The sequence below is a fragment of the Lepisosteus oculatus genome, chromosome 3, assembly GCF_040954835.1.
Source record: "Lepisosteus oculatus isolate fLepOcu1 chromosome 3, fLepOcu1.hap2, whole genome shotgun sequence".
NCBI lineage: Eukaryota > Metazoa > Chordata > Actinopteri > Semionotiformes > Lepisosteidae > Lepisosteus > Lepisosteus oculatus.
The window spans coordinates 30,057,354-30,081,819 of NC_090698.1; the positions used below are offsets into that span (position 1 = coordinate 30,057,354).

A 24,466-nucleotide genomic window follows, 5' to 3' on the forward strand; every position below is an offset into this window, starting at 1 on the left:
TATATTAACTTGTATTATTGTTGTAACAAATGAGGAGGTTACGAGAAAAGTGGAGAAAATCAAGAACTGACTGAGCAGATTAGTCAATAACTAAATGAAATATCATAACCCCCCAACTTGTAAAGAGTTCTGCGAGAATATACCCAAGCAGTTGGTATAGTTAGAGGCATGTAAGTTCTCTGTCCTCTGGTACTGCTTTGGTTAAAAAATTATAATTCAGACACACTTGGTTAAACAAATATTTATTAACAATGACAATACAAACACTACAAGCAACATAAATACAGAACACACATGTGACTGTATTTACAAGTTTACAGACAAAATTTTTCAGAGACCTACTTCTAAACCACCCAGAAAACCCTAGGCTGCTACTAAGTATTTGAGACTTAAATAATGTCTACAGAGGCCAAAGAATATATAAGCTGTCTTGTACACTTAATGCTAAACAACCTGAGTTTAAATTTCCAGATACCACAAAATAAATGGGAGCCTATCTCCCTATTCTAAAATGCACCATCTTCAGAAGAGGCAGTATAAAACTGAGGAATTCCTCACTCAGAAAATTCCCTAAAATCCATAAAATAGCAAGCTCTCTTAGCAAGATTTAAATATTTTGCTCCAATCTGGTTTTCTTTTGAATGATCATGAAGTAGATACTCTTGCCCGGCTCAAGCTGATAGTTCCAACTCCTCCTGACTTTTCTCTCTTCTGGTCTGACCTTCTTTTTCTTACTGTCTCTCCCCTTTACCAAGTCTGATCTGATTGTATATGGTGTGTGTCTGGATTGTTGATTGACACCTAATCATCACAGACTCACTACATCTCAGACAACTTCCCCTGTGCTTTGAAGCTGGGAATGTTTACATTTCCATGAGTTACACATGAGTCTTAGACATCTCCATTGTAACCTTCCTCAGCTGATATTCTTCTCCTAAAGTATTTATTATCTAATATATTATTGTCTGCATATCTAAATATGTTTTAAACCTTACGTTCATGTCTAAAGTAAAATAGTTTAACCTTTTTTGTGTTTTCATGTAACCTCATATTTTTGATCATCTGATGATCTGATCATAAATAAGTTGAATATACAATAATTTTAAGTGTATATACTGTACCAATATCCATTTGTTACCTGGAATATTTGCTTTAAATTTATAACCTCTTTTTTATCACAGGTTGACAAGAAAATTGTACGTACAGAAATTGGTGTCTTACTTCGACTTTCCCATCCTAATATTGTAAGTACTATATTGTTTCCTTCCTCTCAAAATCTGTAAATATAATCCTGCAAATATAACAGCCTTTTTCAGTGTCATTTGTAATTTGTTCCTAATTTGGTTCTTCTTAATAATACTTATAATAATATTAATAGTTTATTGTTTATTCCATTGTCCAACATCTATATCCACGGTTATTTCTGTAACGAACAGTTCTTTCCGGACCCTATGCGGACGACACAGTCCGACGGAGTGGGGAAACACTGGGGAAACATCATGCAGGAATACGGGGCAGAAGACAGGGGGGCGTGTCCAAGGTGCGCTGGTGCACGGGGGAGGTGTGGCCGAGGCGAACAATCCAAGAGAGTAATCCATAGAGTATCCAAAAACACACAAGAAAGTCCAAAACCAGGAGATCCATCAAAACACGACGTTAAAACCACGAAGGCCGGGTCGGAACCGGCGGACAGGGGACAAGGAACAGGAACAGGGGTTAAAACCTTATCGGGACCAGGCGCTTCCAGGTCCCGGACTCGCACGATATGGAAATCAGAGCAGAGCCCGGATGACCGTCAGCGCCTGGCTTTTAAGGTGGACTGGGAAAAGGGAACAGGTGCAGAGAATAAAATCTTAGTGAAAGGGCTGGAGCACCCTTAAGGAGGGGAACTAATATCGTGACAATTTCCAGTTCATAGCAGAATGTCATTCAATTAATTGGGAATGTTATATTTGGTTGCTGTATGAAATTACTTGCTAAGTAATGCTCTTAACACATTGCAGGATACAGTATGGACAACAAGAGCAATTCATGTAAAGCATTCCAATATGATTGTCTTACAGTTTGAGCAGATTAAAATACAATACAGCACAACAGAGTTCAATACAGTTTTGATTTCCTTACAGGGCAGAGTCAAATATGGCAGTGCTGGTGATAACAGTTTGCATAATTTGTCAACTGCTAGGCAATTATATTGCAAAACTTACTGGTACTGGTACTGAGTAGAGAATGGAAGCAGGTCACAGTTTTTGATGTTCCCAGGTAGCTTCGAGTACCATAGGAGGCACATGAACTAAAGTGTCAGTGCGCAGAAAGATTTTTTTCGATCAACAGTCTTATCCTCTATTGTGGGAAATGATTGATACTATAATGTTTGACCATTAATTTGTGTTTGTGTTTGACCAAACACACTTAAAGGAATATATTGTATCATGTCAATGAAATGCATATTCATTTTGTGTTGCAAAATGGGTTTTTGCTGTCGAACAATAAAAATAATAAGCGGACATTTTTATATCATTATTTTACATCGTGCCTCTCATGTAAAAATATCCCAGAATTTTTAACAACCATAAAAACACTTACCAGAAATAAAAACACATTCAATAGCAAACAATACATGCATACAAAGAATGATGGCAAAGACATGAAGATAAACGTTCAATTCGGATTTAAATGAGCTAGTGTTGTATTGGTCCTTTATATTCACATGAAGATTGTTCCACAGTTTTGGTGGCAAAACAAAAGAATATTAACCATTGAGTGGTTGTCATTTAGTTGAGGTGTGCATGATAGGCCAGAGTCAGAGTACTGATCCACTATTACATTGAAAACTGTATAGTGGGGAAAAAAAAAACAATATTGTAATTTGCTGCTCAATTTCACCTATAGTAGCTCAGATTTTTTTAGGGGTTCACATAAACATTAATGTATTGTTGTATTTTTTTCACTGCCATATTTGCATTCCATACTGCATTGTAAAATTATTGTCAATCAAAAGTGCTTACCATAAAAAGCAGCTATAGTAATGAAAATTATTAAAGGTGTCATTTACCAGCCTGTTTACTTAGTCTAATTAGACTGTTAAATTCTCCAATGTTTTATGAAATAAAATACAAAGAAAGATAACGCAACAATTAAGATTGGATATTTTTGGAAGCTTCAGTCAATTATGATTTTGTACAGCATATCATATATAATGCATCCTACCTCAAGCACGACCTAATGAGGTTTTATTAAGGAATGTAGTGTTCACCATCATACACAGTCGCACTATGGCCTAAGCCTTCCCTCTTGAACCACATGTTTTTGATGTAGAGCAGGAGTAGTCTTGAGGTGTGCAAACATTTGAGGTTTCACTACATGCAACATCAGTCGTTAAATACGGCTCACGGTCCAACTGAATGTCATTTCTTTCGTCTCTAAACAAACATTTTAACAATACGAGGAACATAACGTGTTCATTCATATTGTGAAGACCTGATTCAAAAAAGGTCAAATTGAATAAGGATAATTTGGCAATAGTGCTGTTTATTAGAAGCCTTGTACTATTAAATACATTTAATCTTGTCTGTTCCATGACAAAAATTATAGTATGAATAACATAACATGTTTGTTCATGTTGAGCAAGATTGATTCAAAATTGGCATAGTAAACTTAATAAGGTAAACATAGGCAATACCTCTCTCTGTTTATTCAAAGTTAATGAAATAATAGCTTTACTCTGTCAACACTTCATGCCTAAAAAAGCAGACTTGCAGTAAAGGCACTTTAGTGGCACTCATGAACACACCTGTGAAACACAAATTGGAAATGGAACACCTTTAACCCTTGCAAACTTGAGCAGTAATGTGCATATGAAGGCCACAAGATCACAGGTGTGGAAATGGGGACACAGCCCCATTTTTATTGAGCTATCTGTCAACAGGGCCCTTTAATTTACATTTTTAACCTTTGTAGAACACTTAACAAAATCTATGTATTCTTCTTTGGTTTCTTAATAGTGCCCAAAGCTTATATAGCAGTAGGTAATAATAATAATAATAATAATAATAATAATAATAATAATAATAATAATAATAATAATAATAATAATAATAATAATAATAATAATAATAATAATTTACTAAAACAATGTAGCACCAGTGAATGGTCTTTATACAGTATCTCAGCCTTGACACATTTTCACATTGCAGAATAAAAATGGAAAGTAATAATAATAATTGCTTATACTTAAATAACACTTTTCTGGACACCCCTTTCAAAGCGTTTTACAAGTAAAGGGGACTCTCCTCCACCACCATCAATGTGCAGCATCCACATGGATGATGCAAGGGGAGCCATAGTGCACCAGAGCGCTCACCACACATCAGCTATCAGTGGGGAAGAGAACATCTATGAAGCCAATTCATAGATGGGGATTATTAGGAGGCCATGATTGGTATAGGCCAATGGGAAATCTGGCCAAAGAAAACACCCCCATTCTTTTAGAGAAATGCCCTGGTATTTTTAATAAACATGAGCCAGGACCTCGGGTTTATGTCTCATTCGAAGGACAGCGTCTTTTTACAGTATAGTGTCCCCGTCACTAAACTGGGGCATTAGGACCAAAGAGTGAGCATTGCCTGCTGGTACCACTAACACCTCTTAAAGCAGCAACCTTAATTTTTCCCAGGATGTCTGCCATCCTGACCAGGCTCAGGTACTGACCAGGCTCACAGCTGCTTAGCTTCAGTGGGTTGCCAGTTGTGAGTTGCAGGATGATATGGCCTGTTGGTAAATACTATTCTTATGAAAGACGACCAGAAGCTTGGTGGTTTACCAAAGACAATTGAAATAGTTCAAAAACCAGTTGGCTCATCAGTTTTAGTCTAATAACTTGGATAATGAATAAGCTTTGTAAAGTTAGAAGACAAACATTTCTTTCTTCTAATTGATGTATCTAATTAGAGACAAATGAGACTTACATTACATTTTCAAGTAATTCTACAATCTGGAGGCTAACAGTGGGTGCATCTTCCTTTTTTATTTCATGAATGAATGGGAGACCTCCTGGGAAAAACTAAGGTTGCTGCTGGAAGAGGTGTTAGTGGGGCCAGCAGGGGGCGCTCACCCTGTGGTCCACGTGGGTCCTAATGCCCCAGTATAGTGATGGGGACACTATGCTGTAAACAGGTGCCGTCCTTCGGATGAGACGTAAAACCGAGGTCCTGACTCTCTGTGGTCATTAAAAATCCCAGGGCGTTTCTCGAAAAGAGTAGGGGTATAACCCCGACGTCCTGGCCAAATTTCCCATTGGCCCTAACCAATCATGGCCTCCTAATAATCCCCATCTATGAATTGGCTTCATTACTCTGCTCTCCTCCCCACTGATAGCTGGTGTGTGGTGAGCGTTCTGGCGCACTATGGCTGCCGTCGCATCATCCAGGTGGATGCTGCACATTGGTGGTGGTGGTAGAGGGGAGACCCCATTACCTGTAAAGCGCTTTGAGTGGAGTGTCCAGAAAAGCGCTATATAAGTGTAAGCAATTATTATTATTATTATTATGAATGCATATGAATTATTTTATGTTGTGGAATATATAGGTAAAATTATGAAAACAGAAAAGCTCATTCTAGAAGTAACTTAAAATATGTTTAGAATATCCATAATATTATGTTTTGCCTATTCATAATATTTACTTTATTTTTACTGCTTCAGCTGAGCTCAAGGAACAAATACTGTAGAGGTTGTCTATGAAAAGTAAAAATAACAGAATGTTTATGATTTGCAACCTTTATTTATGTGTCTTCTTCTGGTCCAAATGCAAACTTTTTTAAATTTTTGTGTGGAATTAACCTCTGTTGTATTATTGTTTATTTAAATCTTATCAGTGAAAACAAACATATATTAATTTTGAGCAGTAATATATTTTTGCCAGTTTTAAAAAAATATAACAATGTAAGGAAGATTCTCAACAAGTTAGGGTTTGTCAGACTACTGGTTATTTTTTTGTGATATTATTGAAATGAATTAAATCACATAAAAATCACATTCACCCACTTCTTGAAATAGTGTACCAGATTAAGCACCAGACAAGGGGAATTTTGTGTAGTTGTCTTAAGCAGAAGAATTTCTAAACACAGCTGACATCTCCATTGTTTAATTACAAAAGGGCACTTAGTATTTTTGTGAAAATCAGGAACACATTTCAACATTTGAATACGTTTCTTGTTTCTTTTGCAGATCAAACTGAAAGAGATCTTTGAAACACCAATGGAGATCAGTCTAGTTCTGGAGCTGGTCACAGGAGGGGAGCTGTTTGACAGGTCAGCTATATATTTGAGTTTGTGCAGAAAATAACAAAATCTCCTTTAACACTCCTTTTTCCCCTCATTAGTTACCTAATTTGATTGTTCAGCTACAGTTCAGTAGAAGTCTGAGCCTTCCATCACTCCATTCATTTTCAAAGCTCTTCTCCAATCCAATTAAGGGTCACAGGGGAGCTGTATCCCGGCAAGCAACAGGCACCAGACAGGATATACCCTGGACAGGACACCATTTGGGACTCACAGACACAAACACTCACACATTCAAACCAGGACCAATTTTCCCAGAAGCCACTTAACTGGTAGGACTGTGGGACTGTTGGAGGAAACCGGTAGCACCTGGAGAAACCTACAGAAACATGGGGAGAACATACAGTGCCTTGCGAAAGTATTCGGCCCCCTTGAACTTTTCAACCTTTTGCCACATTTCAGGCTTCAAACATAAAGATATAAATTTTTTATTTTATGTGAAGAATCACCAACAAGTGGGACACAATTGTGAAGTGGAACGAAATCTATTGGATTTTTGAAACTTTTTTAACTAATAAAAAAATGAAAAGTGGGGCGTGCAAAATTATTCGGCCCCCTTGCGTTAATACTTTGTAGAGCCACCTTTTGCTGCGATTACAGCTGCAAGTCGCTTGGGGTATGTCTCTATCAGTTTTGCACATCGAGAGACTGAAATTCTTGCCCATTCTTCCTTGCAAAACAGCTCGAGCTCAGTGAGGTTGGATGGAGAGCGTTTGTGAACAGCAGTTTTCAGCTCTTTCCACAGATTCTCGATTGGATTCAGGTCTGGACTTTGACTTGGCCATTCAAACACCTGGATACGTTTATTTGTGAACCATTCCTTTGTAGATTTTGCTGTATGTTTGGGATCATTGTCTTGTTGGAAGATAAATCTCCGTCCCAGTTTCAGGTCTTTTGCAGACTCCAACAGGTTTTCATCCAGAATGGTCCTGTATTTGGCTGCATCCATCTTCCCCTCAATTTTAACCATCTTCCCTGTCCCTGCTGAAGAAAAGCAGGCCCAAACCATGATGCTGCCACCACCATGTTTGACAGTGGGGATGGTGTGTTGAGGGTGATGAGCTGTGTTGCTTTTACGCCAAACATATCGTTTTGCATTGTGGCCAAAAAGTTCGATTTTGGTTTCATCTGACCAGAGCACCTTCTTCCACATGTTTGGGGTGTCTCCCAGGTGGCTTGTGGCAAACTTTAGACGAGACTTTTTATGGATATCTTTGAGAAAAAGCTTTCTTCTTGCCACTCTTCCATAAAGGCCAGATTTGTGCAGTGTAAGACTGATTGTTGTCCTATGGACAGACTCTCCCACCTCAGCTGTAGTTCTCTGCAGTTCATCCAGAGTGATCATGGGCCTCTTGGCTGCATCTCTGATCAGTCTTCTCCTTGTCTGAGCTGAAAGTTTAGAGGGACGGCCAGGTCTTGGTAGATTTGCAGTGGTCTGATACTCCTTCCATTTCAAGATGATCGCTTGCACAGTGCTCCTTGGGATGTTTGAAGCTTGGGAAATCTTTTTGTATCCAAATCCGGCTTTAAACTTCTCCACAACAGTATTACGGACCTGCCTGGTGTGTTCCTTGGTCTTCATGATGCTCTCTGCGCTTTCAACAGAACCTTGAGACTATCACAGAGCAGGTGCATTTATACAGAGACTTGATTACACACAGGTGGATTCTATTTATCACCATCAGTCATTTAGGACAACATTGGATCATTCAGAGATCCTCGCTGAACTTCTGGAGTGAGTTTGCTGCACTGAAAGTAAAGGGGCCGAATAATTTTGCACGCCCCACTTTTCATTTTTTTATTAGTTAAAAAAGTTTCAAAAATCCAATAGATTTCGTTCCACTTCACAATTGTGTCCCACTTGTTGGTGATTCTTCACATAAAATAAAAAAATTATATCTTTATGTTTGAAGCCTGAAATGTGGCAAAAGGTTGAAAAGTTCAAGGGGGCCGAATACTTTCGCAAGGCACTGTACAAACTCCATGCAGATAGCACCCCAGGAATTGAACCCAGGGCCCCAGCAAAGCATACCATTTAGTTTAATACACTATACAGTAAGTACATTTCGTATCAAGTGATTGCCAGGAAAGAGAAGGTTAAACTATGTACCGTTAGGTATTAATTGAGATCCTAAGCAAAAACTGCTAAAGAGGAATATTTTTAGTATAGTTAAGTTTGACATTTACAGAAATGATAATTTGCTGAACCCTATGTTAATATTTCTGTAAAGAAGGCTTTTATGGATAAAAGCACACAAATCTAAAAGCTGATGTATTTGTCTTGAAAAAGCTACAGTAAGGTTATATACATTTTTTATTATATATGAATCAAAACATTTGAATATAAATACCCATTTACTCATGCATGTATTGTGCACTGCAAAAGCCTGCTGAACAGTGGCATATGCCAATATTCCCACAACAAGTCTGGTTGATTGGGGGGCTAAATATGCCCTTTCATATACAGTAGATACCAAGACTGACTTTACTGGTGATATTACTGTAGCTGTGAATTGCTTTATCATGACAGTGTTTTTCCCAGGGAAATCTTGAAAATGAGACAATACACAATACAATAGAATGTGAATACTGTATATGTACAATATGTACTAATATATTCTGAGAAAAAATCCCTCATCAGAGGTTTATTGATGATTGTTTGCCATGATTAAGTGGCCTGTTCAAACTGTCTCACACTGTACCTTCAGAGAGCTTGGGATCTGTGGGCTTTTCCTAGCCTAACAATTCAGAACTCTTCAAAAGAATAGCTGAATCCAAAAGAATTAGGGGAGAATCTTCAGTTACATATTCTGTTTAGTCAATTGTCAACTTGACTGAGCAAACTGCGCATTGTTTCTTGGTTGTAAATGTTTGATAAATAAATGGTGCCTGTGCTGTAAAACTGAGAGGGCTGCAGTCATTGACAACCCGATTTGGAAACTCATTATGTTATCTTTTTTAACCCTGAAAAATACTATTCAATGTCAAATAAATGTGTAGCACTAACTATATTGTTAGGGTATAATGGATTTACAATACCTTTGCAATAGAAATTATTACCAAACATAGGGCAGAGCCAATTCTCTCATTATTGTTTACTGGAGAAGAAGGGCTTGGCAGTTGTACACTCATAAGAATTTGCCTTTTGGGAGAAGGGCCAGGACTGGGAAATTTGACAGTAAAGGTGCTCATAAAAATACAGTAACACCCCTTCACATGAAAAACTGTGAGATATTCCAAAAGGCACACATTGTTTGTAAATATTCTTGTGAAGGAGAAGAAACATCTAAAAAAACATGAAAAACTGGAATATAAATTGTGCATATCATTGTGTAGAGAGAATAAAAAATGGAGGCATGGTTCTACACTGTCATACTGAGCTAAATTGATTTAAATAAACATTAATGTAACAAGATAGTAAAATGAATAAAAATTAATGGTTACAAATGGATCATTACAGCAGAATTATCTCTGTAATTAATTTAATTTTATCCAATATGAGTTAGTGGAGCTCCTGCAGCTTCCATTCAACACTGCTGTAAAGAGGCTCAGTAACTCACTAAAGTAGATTTGAAAGCTAATCCCAGGTACAATGGAGTACGAATAACAAAATGCAAGTTTAAACCTTATTTTATTGAGTAAAACTCACTTTGTATCAGTAAATTTTGCAATAATATTACATCACATACACTGTAGCTATCTCCTCAGTTTTCTTGTTTAGTGAATATTATTGTGTAAAATTAAAGGGACACTGAGCACCTTTTTCAGACACCACTAACTTAATTTATAAATTACACATACTGTATACTGATACATGTGCCCTGCAATGGATTGGCATCTGATCCAGGGTGTATCCTGCCTTGTGCCATTGCTTGCTGTGATAGGGTCCAGCCTCCCCAGCTCTGAGTCCCCCGCAACAATATATTGGATAAAGCAGATAGCAATTGGATGGATGTGCTGATACATGTATCTTGTTTACTTCTTATTAGTTAGAAACTTTTATTGTGGTTCTTTGACCCCCAGAAAACATTGGTTTGAATATGTTATAGACACTTCATCATAGACAATTATATCAGGGAATCATGGTTTGCCTGGGCAGTTTGAGTTAAGAATGAAGCATCAATGTTTCTCACTTTTTTACAACGCAAGTTATAGTAATTTCTCATGTCATGCTGATGTTTACAATATATTAAAAATATAGTTCTTTATTATTGGGTTATGTTTCTGCATTTCTGACTGCCTTTCATGTTACTGTAATGACTCTTGAAGCAAGTTCTAGAAAAAATGCTGTTAAGTAGAAAGATAGATAACATGAAATATTTGCTTTATTAACAGATTAATAAAAAATCATTTATTGGATTTCATGTCAAAGTACTGTATTTCTTTGGCCTGTATTGTTGTATTTTCCCCAATGAATCTATCCTTTGGATTATTGAAGCTTCAGTTTATTGTGCTTTTGGAATACTGACAGAAAATGTGAGTACACACTTGCAAACTGTACCATTTACTGTTTTCTTTCAATACCCTCAATACCCTGTTTGTTGGTACAAACAGGAGCTCTGCTTGCTTACTTTAGCTGTAGAAATTCAAGTTTCCTCGCAGCCAATAAAGTGTGCTTTGGATTACGGAGAGTAATAACAGAAAAGAAATGATAAGGATATTATAGTGTCTTGGACCACCATGGGTTATATAATCCTTTAGCGGAACAAGGAGTTTGAGATAACAGTTCAATTACTTTATTCCACACTTGGGAAATGTGCATTATAGCTCCAAAGCCTACATTTGTGAACATGATATCAACAAGTCTTTACCACACGCAGTTCAACAACCACTGTACACCCCCTTAATATTTCTAATATTTCAGGTCATGAATGTTTGCATCAAAGGTTAATCAAAGTTTCCTCAACAAGCAGCTCTGCTGTCCAGCTGTGACCACAGACTAACCTTATAGAATATGTTCCCTGAATTGACTTAAGATTGGATCTTTAGATGTCCACTCTCTTTATCAGTGCAACTATAAATAATACTCCAAATAATCCAACGTTAAAACCTTTGTCCTTTGAAACCATGTCCTTTGATTCCTTTGTCATACATCATCACAGGAAAAGGTACTTAAAGCATTTCCATTTTCATGGTAATTTTTTTTAGGTTTCTACACAGTTTATTACTTTGAAGTGTGACAGTTCAGATATGGATCCTTGGAAAAAACATATGGGATGTTTGGTTTTCTCTTGTTAAACACCTACATCATGTTTAAAATTAAAGACAGTGAACAGTTGACCAAATAATTATTTCAGAAACCTGTTTGTTCCTTATATTATATCTAATACCACTCTGTCCAGCTGTGGATATCCTTTTTGTGCATGGACATTAGTTCAAGTAGTCTCTCAGTTTCAGTGTCAATCTTGTGAGACAAGACTACTCAATGTAGTGAGGCATCACACAGTTAGACATCACACAGTCTCTCTGTGCTGAATAATGCACAAATACATCTGCCAATTGCTGTAGCTCTTCTGGTTGTGAAAATGTTTGCTCCCAAGCCAAGTTTGGAAGGAATGTGTAAATAGTTCAAAAAGCTACAAGTTACATTTGTTAGGGCAGGTGCATCAGCAAAGGCTTTAATTTTTATTTTGAATGGATGCAGACCTTTCTCATCCTTTTGATGTCCTTAACATTTATCTCAATTTTCTAGAAGTATACGCTTGGCTTTTAACAGATATGCATCTGCAATTTTCAGCCCTTTCAGTGTTTCATTCAAATTGTGGTTGAAAAATTCTGAAATAAAGATGGTGATATGTTATCACAGTACATGACTGTAGGTAAACATGCCTTTGTAGTATTTTCTTTGTCTAACACTAGCATTTTGTACGCAGGACTTGTATCTGATTTAGAAAAATGTTGTCTTCTAGATAATAATAATAACAATAATAAACTTTATTTTATATAGCGCCTTTAAAGGTGGCTTCTAAAAGCGCTTTACAGGATGACAATAACAATAAATAAGAAGACTACAACAATAAATAAGAAGATTTCACAAGATAGGACAAAATTATAATTACAACAATACAACAATAACAATAGAGGAGACCGTGGAAGGTGGTATTAAGAAGAGCAGAGGGGTGAAGAATGGAACCAGTTAAGTAAAGGCTTTTCTGAAGAAGAAAGTTTTGAGTCTGGATTTGCAGGAGTTTAGAGAAGGTGACTCTCTAATATCCTTGGGCAAAGAGTTCCAGAGCTTGGGGGCATAGCAGGAGAAGGCAAAGTCGCCCATAAAATGTAAACAGGCTTGGGGGACAGTAAGGAGGGCAGAATTTGAAGAGCGGAGGTTGCGAGCTGGGGAGTAGGGCCATAAAAGTTCAGACAGGTATTGAGGTGCCAAGCCATGTAAAGCCTTATAGGTGAGCATGAGGATTTAAAGTCTACACGGAATGTGACCGGAAGCTAGTGCAAGGACTCCAGGATAATAGTAATGTGAACACTTGCACTAGACCTGGTCAGGATTCTGGCTGCTGAATTTTGGACATACTGCAGCTTGTTCAGAGTAGATTTAGATACCCCAGTGGATAGAGCATTGCAGTAGTCAATTCGAGAGAATACAAATATGTTGATCAGCTTTTCAGCCACAGTTAATGATAGCATAGGGCGTAGTCTTGCGATATTTCTAATGTGAAAAAAAGATGTTTTGACAGTATGCTGTACATGTGGGTCGAATGTTAAGCCAGAATCAAATATAACCCCAAGGTTTTTCAATTTTGATTGAAGCTCAAGTAAGACTGCAAGCAGTCCTCTATTTTGGAATGGGGTGCTGTTTTCCAGTCATTTTATAATCCTTTATAAATGCAGACTAATTCACATAACACTACAATGTCATCTTTAAAATTCATGTCTCTGCCATTTATATAGATTTAGCAGATATATATTTACAAAGTAAAGAAAATCTAATATATTTACAAAGTAAAGAAAAATCTGATGGTTGGTGTAATTTGATAATCAAATTGACTGGAAATCAGGAAAAAATGGAAAAAATACACCGTTCATATTCCGATTATGTTCATTCTGTGTCCAATGCCATGTTTTTTATAATTCACACTTACTTTGGAAACTCATATCCATTATTATTGTTGCCACTAAATACATAGACAATATAGTTTTCATTTAATGCATCCTGTCTTTGTTCTGTAATACAGATAATAGCTGAAGATGGTACTAGAATTTGCATTGGCAGAAAACATTGGGAGTTATAAAATGTATTGTTTTAGACTCCACTGTTATAAAACTACATTTTGTGCAGAAATTTAGGTTACATTTAACATAGCAAAGCATGGAATTATGACCCTGAGCAGGGTAACAGTAAACTACACGCTTGTTTATTACAAGTTTATGTCTTTCGCATTAGGTAAGCAAACCTATGGACAGTCTATCATTTTCTTTGCACTGTAAGATGTTATGAATCTAAGCTGTGCTGTAGCACTCTGTATGCTGTTTTAACAAACATTGTTTATGACACTGACAAAACTCATGTGTTGAGATTTTACTATGACACCTAAAGACAGAATAGATTGTAGAGAGACTTACAAAACCTCCTATGGTTATTATATTGTTAACATTGGTTTAACTTTAGTAAATGAAGTTACTGTATAAAATATCAAAGTAATCATGGTCTGTAATGTTACAGGCTATAGTAGGTGACTATGGATGTGTCTCTAAAATTCTAAATACAGTGGGTAAGACCTAACTAGTGTCAACGCTTCTACTTTATAGAGCTTCAATCAAAGGGATGTTTATTTAGTTGTGCTGGGTGTAAGACACACTAATCCAAAGAATCTTCTGGTTTACCATAGTTATTTAATTTCTGGGTAGATGATTAAGAGTATCAAAAGTGTCAGATAAAAAGACAGAGAGACATAAGGGAAGGGGTCAGAACAGAACAAGAGAAAGGAGAAGAGAGGGCACAGGAGGACACAGAACATAAAGCGTGTGTTAGGCAAGAGGTCCTTGTCCAAGGAATTCTGATTTCCTGAGTAAAGAATCCCTAGGTTAAAAATATATATATAGAGAGAGATTTACCTGCAGGTTGTATTCTATTTAGTTTAGAAGGAGGTTTTACATTATTCTAACCTTGTAGGTGTTACAAGTGTTACAATTTTGAATACGTTTTCTGGGTGTTCATGAAATGCCTTGATTGAAAACTTGTAAATAGAACAACTTATATGTTGTATTATTAGTGTGTGGTAATTTTTAAATAAATATTTGTTTAACCCATTGTTTATTTTTCACTATTTTCCTCTCTCATCTTCATTTATCTTACCTCTTTGGTACAATGATTAGTATGTGCAGCATTCCATTATTTATAAAATTAACATTCAAAACAAAAGGGAAATACAGATATGAAGAAAGATATGTTGCCATTCACATATTCTTCTATAATAATCAATATGTTTTCCAATTTAATCTGTGATATAGCCTCATTAATCTATTCTTTGTGAGAAGGTCCTGTACTATCCACCCATTTTTGCAAGATTTTTTTTGGCAGCACAGACTGTTTTTAAGGAAACACATTATCAGCTAAGGGCAATTTGGGTGGATAGATACTCAAGTATTGTGTTAACCATGCATTCGTTTAAAGTGCAAGGCAAAACAGGCTAGCCATTGAAGAGTAATTGACTCCAAATTTCAATTTGGATGTGAGGAGACAGTTAAATCAAACATGGTAGTCAGTAGTCGAAACTGCAGTCATGTTTCAGTGCACAAACTGCTTATCACATCTATCAGTGTACTTTGTGTTTTGGAGTCCAGTGGTACAAAGAGTACAGTCAATAAACTACTGAGCAGTACAGCAATGTGATATAGTCAGATGAATCATTCTTCAAATTTTCTTGACAAACAGACAAATGCACGTGTAGCACAAAACTAAGGAACACTGCAGCCTTGAGTGCTTGGTTCTAACAGTGAAGGGTTCTGGTGGTGCTGTAATACTGTGGGTAACATTTTGATGGCATGGTTTAGGGACACTCATTCTCTGAGGAGGCACGATCAATGTAATCTCTACTTAACGACACTATGTAATCATCTTCACCGTCTTGTCTCTTGTAGCATTTTGTTTCATGGGTGTTTTCCAAGATGTCAGTGCCCTCATCTTCACAGCATGTGTGGAAGCTCAATGGTTTGATGAGCATGACACAGATGTTATCCATATGCTATATCATGTCTTTCTAAGATCTAAACCCAATGAAGTATTTATTGGATATTCTGGAATGATGGTCTAAGACAGTGTTTTCAACCTCGATCAACCAGTTGATTCACTGTCTTCATATAGAATGGTGCCATATCCAACTTGCTGAAGTACATATGCACTTTTTGTACTGGGTTCATGTTTTTTATAATTCTCACATTTTATCATTCACATTGGTGTTTCCCATTTTTGTCCATTACCTACAGGTATCTGCTCTTGAAAAATTTAGTTATGGGTTGTTCATAGTTTCTAATAGTTACCATGCATAAACTGTAGCCTAAAATGTGTGAAGCGTACATTTTGGACAATATATTTTCAAATGAAATTGAAAATACTGGTGTTTCCCAGAGCTGTGTTTTCTCACCTTTACCATTTTTTATCTATATGAATGAAAAGAAAATGAAGGGAACGTCTGTTAATTTGTTAAAGTATACAGATGATATGGTCCTAGTAGGAATGTTTACTGAGGAAGATAGAGAAGGGATGAACAATTATTTTGAATAGTTAAGTAAACTGGAAAGGTGGCATCAGTCAAGCATGCTTCATATTAATACTGATAAAACCAAAGAACTGGTTACTTGTCACAGTGATAAGTTAGATTTTCAAACTCCCTCCCTCTCCTGTGGAGATTGTGAAGTGTTTCAAATACCTAGGAACAGTAATAGATAAACTTTGCAGAGAGTACCAATGGCATTCTTAAGAGGACCAGTCAGTCTGTCTTTTTGATCCAGAAATTAACAGGGTTTGGAGTGAGTCAAAACATTTTAGAGAGGATTTATAGAATATTGATATGAAGTTGTGGTATGGTAGCCTGAGCTAAGGGGAAATTGTCCAAAATTGTTAAAACAGCTAGTAAAATAACTCAGAAGAAGCTTAAAGAGCTGTATTACATTGCAGTTCAAAGGAAAACTCAGCTTATCATTGACTCTCTCCATTGCCATTTTCAACTGATGCCTTCAGGGAGAGATTTTAGAATGCCTATGGTCAAGAAAAATGTATACAAGAAATATTTTGCTCCCTGTACAAAGCAATCGGTATAGTGTAATGATAGTGTAATATGGGCAGAAAGAGAAGTGTGTGTATTGTTGCATGGTTTAGAGTTATTGTTTGTTTTTAACATGTTTTCATATTTTATGTTGAGTGTTATTTGTTTTCTGTAGTTCTGTTTGATGATATCAGATTTCCACCCTTTTGGATGGATATAACAACAGTTATTATGTTATATATATTTTAAGTTATTATGGAAAAATATTTTTCAGTTTGACAGCTCAACAGTTTTGTCAGCCTACAACCTACTATCATAGCCATTTTATTTTTATAGGTCTAACACAAACTCATTCCTAAGCCATAGTTTGTTCATTGAAGTATTAAAAAGTGATAGTGATTTAGGCAATCTATCTCTACCTATCTCGACAATAGGCACAAGGCAGTAGACATCCTGATCAGAATGCCAGTCCACAGCAGGGCACACACAGATGATGAACATTTCAACTTTGCACAGACATGCACACACTCACACTAGGGCCACTTTTCCCATAAGGCAATTATTTCCCAGTATGTCTTTGGACTGTGGGAGGAAACCTGGGCACCCGGAGAAAACTCACACAAACAAGGGGAGAAATACAAACTTCGTGTAATATTCCAATGGAAAATGCAGACAGTTGTAGGACAGAAAGGTGTAATGTGATAAGAAATTTTGGTCTTACTGTAGAAATTGTATATGAAGGCAAATATAACTAAAAATGGGTAAACAGTAATGTTAATTTTAAATGCAATTTAATCTTGTATGTGAAGAGCAAACACTCTTTACATACATACAGCCTCAAATAATTAATTAAATAATGTTTTCCATAGATGTATGTCTCAGATATTTTAAATTTTATGGTTTTGTGGTTAAAATTACACTTTTACATGCTTAAATTTATTTTACTGTTATCATTTCAAATAGAATTTCTCTAAAGCAATAGACAGCGATGAAGACAAAAAGAGATAGCCGGGCTCTTCAGCAGGCCCTCCGTAGTGAAACCAACACATACTGCAGAGAGATAAGTCAAGGTGGCAGAAATCAAAATAAAGAGATTTTCTGAAACTGTATCACTGCCATGACAGTGATCTGCCTTTTACAGTTTTATATAACAGTATAACAGTAAAGCTTCTGAAACACACTTATTTGATTTTCAGCTTTAGTTAAAATGAAGGTCCAGGTTTGCCTTATTTTTCACAACAGCAGTTGAATTCCTATATTCTTATACATTTTATATTAATTTAGCCATATTACACAGTTTACTGTGTTTACAATAGGAGAGACAAAATGCATATCTAAGGTCATGGAGGGCTTTTGTATTGTACCGGTCTTTGAATTTGCCATTTGTGTTTACATCTATTTTGTTTTTCTCTAGGATTGTTGAGAAAGGATATTACAGTGAACGTGATGCTGCCGATGCTGTTAAGCAAATCTTGGAAGCAGTTGCAGTAAGTCTTTGCTCTTTGTGATTTTGTTCACAAACTACATCTTTGGTTTTTACTGTCTGAATTATAAAAAGGATGTTAGTAATATTTTTCTGAATAATTTGTACTGTACCTAAGGCACTATGGTCAATCATTTTCAGTGACAACAAAAATGACCTAACAATTGTAATAATTTCAGCTGTGATGGAAGTACATAATATTACCCTACAGTTCTTTTAGTACTGTATAACTGCAGACTAAAACTCTGCAGGTGTAATTTGCATGTGTAATAAGAAGGGTACAGAGCAGACAGAACCCCATTGACCGAGAGCACCATTCACCACAGGTTTAAATTTTGAAACCAGACAAAGTTCTTCAGAAAGAAAAAGTTTTGTCATGTTATTTTTCTTTTTTTTTCTTTTGGCTTTTAATTTTTTTTATACAGTAGATATTTTTCAGTAAAATCGGGAGTACCCACAGTGATCAATCTTCAAACTTCTTTTGATTTCCTAGAATTGATCTTCAAATGAGTTAAATTGATCCTGTATGTTCAGCAATAGTAATTCTGCCAGTATGTTTAATACAATGACACAAGTAATGTGGTTGTGCAGAAATTAGAAAAAAGATATGTTTTTAGCGATGCCTTGAAATGCTGAGGAGAATGACCTTGATATCTAAAACTCAATCCTGTTCTCAAGTAGCAACCACAGTGACAAGCTAGAAGAGGTTAGTGCCATGACATTATAGTCTGGCTGACACTTACTTGTTCTCATAAGGACCCATTTGCCATGACCTTGGGAAGGTTGAAAAGTTAAGCTGCATTGTTACATTGCTTTTCTCAGAACTTCTAAGGGTTTTTCACACTGGCTTCTATAAATGGCACACTGTACGTTTTTTGCATTTATGTGCACAAAAGCTTGTACTAAGTATTTCAATATTTGTACTAAACATGCATTGCAGTCAGTTTAAAGTATCAGATGCATCAGATAAAGTAGCCAAAGTGATTTTGAACAATATAGTTTGTATCACTGGCTAATCACATTTCAAGAAATGGTAGCCATAATATGAAATAATAAATGCTGAACAAAAATGGTATTTGCAAAAAACAGAAAACATACAACAATATGGATACAAACAGACAATATATGCTTAAGGTTATGAATGGTTATACAAAGCAAATAGCCAAAATATTGACTATGTTTATGTGTTTATAAAGTGTTTGAAGAATAAATGTTTTGCTTTATTTTTATTTTCCATTTTGAATTAGCTGGATGATTTCTGGATTGAATAAGAGCTTGCTCAATAATGTAGGTTCAAGAGCTAACCAGTCATCCCAGAGAGAAAACATCTTTGAAAATCAGGTGAAGAAAAGAAGTTTTGAAGTCTTGGTAATTCTTATTTTGTTAGTGTTTTACTAAGCTGGTGTTTTTAAATCTACTTGTACTCATGGTAATGAGTTTTTTAAAATTAACTGTTATTTAAATATTATCATCTATCACTATATTCTAGTTTGTGATGAGGTCACATAAAAGATAGAATCTTCCTTAGTTTTTGTTTTATTTTGTTTGGGAGTGTTTCCAGAATGGTGTGGTTTTCTTTTGATCAAGAGATGATGCTCTCTTACATTAAGGCATTGTTAAAGTGATGTACTAAATGTGCTTAAGTTAACAACTGTAATAGGACTGGAATAGTCGATATGCTTATATTTTATAGATAAACCAAAATTAGCACAATTTAAGGAACCCATTGTCTTTCTCACATTTGTAAACATCTGTTCATTACATATACAAACTGTGTTGATATATAATATTTAAGTGATTTTCTACCAGTATATCTATAACCTCTCTATACTTGTAATACATAGATTCTATTTTGTTGGGGGAGGGGCTTGTATTTTTCCAGGTGGTGTGGTTTCTTGCATGTGAGAAGTATTAACTAGTGTCATAATTGATGTGAGGTGATATTAAAGTTAACTACAGGAAATAATTAAAAACCCATTGAAACAGGGTTTGTAGTTCTATATTGATGAACTCGCTGGATATAGTAAAATTAATAACCTCACCCCATAAAGAGACCATGTGCAAATCGTGTAACTTTTATATTTCTTTTTTGGTCTCGCCCTTTGCTGATTTTGGCTGATTTTCATTTTTATACAGTAGACTTTCTAATTGAAATGTAGTGAACCAAAGGTATAAATTTCTTTTGATTTCTTAGAATTTATTTTAAAGTGTGTGCAACTGGTTCTGTACTGTACATTCAGCAAAAATCAGTCTAAATACTAGTAATTTATGTTGTTTAACCCTGAATACAATTTCTTGCTATCACAATGTACTCTGCACCTGTGTTCATTTTAATTATAAACTGGTTTTTCATTGACCCTACTTTTTAAAACATTTTTATATTTCTCAGAGAAACATGGTACTAAAAATCAAATAACCAGTTTTGTCAGTTTTCACTTGCCCTAGTTAGACTTCTCACTGTTTTCTTTAAAAATAAGTGCAAATGTAATCTTTGATTAACTACAGTAAAATTAGGGAACCTAACCTAACAGTAATGGCAGTGTTTCTTTAGTCTTTCATTCATAGCCTGAGAAAGTTTTACAACCCCTGTATCTTTTATTGAATAAAATACAAAACAAGTGGACAATAGTAAACACTGCATTACATTTTAAGAAATTGTTTAACCCAAAACCAAAATAAATAGAAAAGGGCACAGAATGCAACGTTTAACAACGTGTCCACAGAGATATGATGAGGTTGAGTTGTTTCCATTACCATCCCCCAGCTGTATACCTTAACAGCAGCTGAACATAGATAATTGTACCATGTGGATTTGCAGGCTAACACATTTGTAAAGAGTCTCTTTGATTCAGGCTTTTTTAAATACTCAAATCAACAGTACATTATTTTACCATCTGTGATTTGACAGCAAAAATGTAATCATTTATTTTAAGTTAAGTGAAGCGAATATTTCAACTGCTAAAAAGAAACACGAACCAGCTTTTGGTTTCAGGACAATATTTTAAACTAGGCTTAGGCTTTCTAAATATTTAAACTGTCCTGCAGGATATTCGGTAACAATGCATTATTTCAAAAATATGTTTTTCATAAACATTACACTTAATTTAAATTTCTGAAATAGTCATTATCAAAACGATAATGTACAGGTTCATTAATGTAGGTTAACAGGCATTGAACAAACCATTACTTAGAATAGTTTATGAAAACTATATTATGCACAAGCAATATTAAAGAAATCTTTTCTGTGACTGTTAATAATGTATTAGTTGAGATTTGCATTAACATTAAAATATTAATTATTATGCACTGACATTATTCAGGAGGATGAAATTCAGAAAATAGATGGATAACCATAATAAGATTTCTTAGTTGAGCAAAAGTAAGGCTTATTCAAAACCTGTTCTTTCTGTTTCTGTTCTTAGGTTTAATGCTTTTAACTGCCTTTTTGTTCAGTAACCCTTGTTATTCTTTGCTTGATAAAGATGACAAAACATAACATCTGAGCTCTACCTGCTTGCTATACATTGTAAGGTCTTGTGTTTTCTATGAAGTCATCATAATGGAGCCCATTAGAAGATATACTGTACACTTTATGAATGAATAAACACATGACAAGTCCTAACTAAGACCTGTGAATTAGATTTAGATTGCATAGATTGTATGTTCACTGCAGTCTAATCCTGAGTGAACATGAAGGGTTAAAAGACGAAATCAAAGAAACATCAGCTTTGGCCAGAGAAGAGCAAGAAGCATAGATCTTGAATCTGAATGTGTAGTCATGATTGTTTTTCATTTTTATTTATAAATTTTGTCCACTTTCAGATTTACATCATGATTCATGCAATCTCACAATCACTAATTCCATCTTTATCTCAAACTTGCACCTGTGTGAAAGGAGATAAAGGCAAATCATCATCCTCTAGTTTCATCTACCAGCCGTATCCTCTTTCTTCCAGCATAACCTAATCAGCATTAGGTCTGAAGGACTGTGCTCAACTCATGATCACCTGCTTAGTGTGACAGACATGCTTGGAGGCCCATTTGCCTAATATATTATCATGTTACCTGTCAAATGCTTTGTTAAAACAAGAGCAACCCAATCAGAATTATCTACAAGCTTGTATATAGACTTTAAAGAGGATAAAGCCTCCCTACCCCCATCTTTCATTTTTTTAAATTATCTAATAACCTCTAATGGCCTGATAAAGCAATACACTTGAATGAGTAGCAGGTGCTGCAGAAAATACAAAACAATAATTACCAGCATGAGAAGAAGTACAAATCAATCAACTAAAAGAGTGTCTTTTAATGGATAATTCATATGGCTCTGCAACTTTGTTCACTGGCAAACCTGACATTTGATAAGATTAACAGGTTATTTTACCAGAATATGTAGGCTGTAATGAAAAATATGGAAATTGTATGCCTTTGTCTAGAGTGCCTCAAGGTTAGTAGGTCAAAGGAAAGTATAACCCTTTCAACATTGTTCTATTTTGGAGGATGGGTGCCTTGAGACATTCAATATCAGATAAACCAAGGGATGGTGGTGGGAGTAAAAATAAATAATGAATTCAATGTTGTTTCATATAATGCTTTCTCCAATACATTGTTTTATTTACATGTACAGTATGCTTACAAATATCATAATATGACTGAATGGCCTTGTCCCATTTTTATATTTCTTATATTCTTTTGTATGTTCTCATTTGAAAGCAGAGTAGAAATTGTTCTGCTATAAAATTTAAATGGATTCCTTTATTTTTTAAAAAAGAAAATACTTTGCCTGGCAAAACAATTAATACTCTTCCTGTTATGTCACATTCTGTAAAAATACAAAATGATGCCTTCACATTTAATCATCGTTGCATCACAGCGTCACAGGGTCACAGGGGAGCCTATCCAAGCAAGCAACAGGCACAAAGCAGGGTACACCTCAGAGCAGACAGAAACAAACACAGACACGCACACACTCACACCAGGGCCAATTTTACAAAAGCCAATTAACCTACCAGCAAGTCGTTGTACTATGGGAGGAAACCAGAGCAGCTGAAGGAAACCCATGTGAACACCAAAAAAAATAGAAACTCCAAACAGATAGCACCCAGAGCCTCAGAGCTGCGTGGCAACAACGCTAACCACTGTGAAAGTGGTTACACTGTGTAAATATGTATGTGGTTGTGCCCTCCTCTTACACATTTAATATTTAAAAACTGAATTAATTGCAGTAAATATCAGGAGAAACAGAAGAGAAAAAAATGTTGATTGCATAAGTTTTCAAATCCTTAGGTGCTTTGTTGACAGCGCTATGCAGAATATGAGATGGGTTTTCCACTCTGCCATTCAGCAAAGCTTTGTTGAGAGATCAGAATATCATTGACTTGTGCACATTTTCTGCAATCTCAGCCACTGAACTCTTTCAAAGGTGTTATTAAGTTTACAGTGGGATCCATCGTTAGTTTCCTCCCTGACGAGCTGCTCAGTTTGGGGGGATGGCCTGACCTACTGTCGGCAGTGTCTGGGTGGTACAATGCACCTTCCATTAGTTGATGATTGAATAGACTGCACTCACAGGCATATTCAGAGACTTTGTTTTTTGTGTACTCATCTTCTGATCTATGCTTTTTAGTCACTTTCTCTGACTTGCTTTGAAAACTCCTTAGTTATCACAAGTCTTTGCTTATACATTACTACCTAACCTCACTGAGACAGGTAATTTTATTCTAAAATCATGAGAACCAACTAATTGTGTGGCTCAATAAGGTAATCATGTGCACCTTAATTAAGGTTTGCCATGCAATTAAGACTTTTCCATTTTTATTTCATATTGATTATCTATGTATTTCTGTTAGTTTTTTGCTTTGACTTTGGAAATAGGTTGTGTGTATAACAAATTTTACTTGCTACTACAAAGTGTCATGACTGCACATTTTAATGCAACCAAATATTAAAACTGTACACTGAATGTGACATGACACTGTACCTTTTTTCACATTTTGGCAAATTTGTTTCTCTAAACTTTTTTAATTGTTAATTGTTCATTTAATTGTTAAATTGTTAAATTAGAGAATCAATATCAACATGGTAATGCGGTTTTTAAATGAAGAGAAGACTGCTTTAAATATTAAATGTGTTGGCATTTTCTTTCAAAAACCCTTTAAATTGGCTCTATTCATTTGATAGATATGGATGACAAGTGACAGATTTAAACAAATAATAGCTGATAGTAATTAAAGAAACTACATGGGAAATATTTTTTAACAGTTAAAAGGTAGAAACTGATTAAACTGGGAAGTGTTTCTGTGCTAATTTATACTTGACAAATTCCATTTTAAACACAAAAAATGATTACAAAATCACAGACAAATAGGCAAACTGCCCTTCAGGTATTACTGTATTTAGATTTAAAAAAATAGAATAGTAATATCTG

At 35.5% G+C, this 24,466-nt stretch overlaps 1 protein-coding gene across 4 annotated transcripts in view; it reads left to right on the forward strand.

Moving 5' to 3' along the window:
- Positions 1 to 24,466, forward strand: part of camk4 (calcium/calmodulin-dependent protein kinase IV) — a 165,507-nt gene that overhangs the window by 85,607 nt on the left and 55,434 nt on the right. For all 4 annotated transcript variants that reach the window (XM_069187118.1, XM_069187117.1, XM_069187115.1 and 1 more), the window contains 3 exons: positions 1,182 to 1,244; positions 6,227 to 6,309; positions 17,971 to 18,043. In XM_069187118.1, the coding sequence (XP_069043219.1) occupies positions 1,182 to 1,244; positions 6,227 to 6,309; positions 17,971 to 18,043 (219 nt within the window). The remainder of the gene's footprint in view (positions 1 to 1,181; positions 1,245 to 6,226; positions 6,310 to 17,970; positions 18,044 to 24,466) is intronic.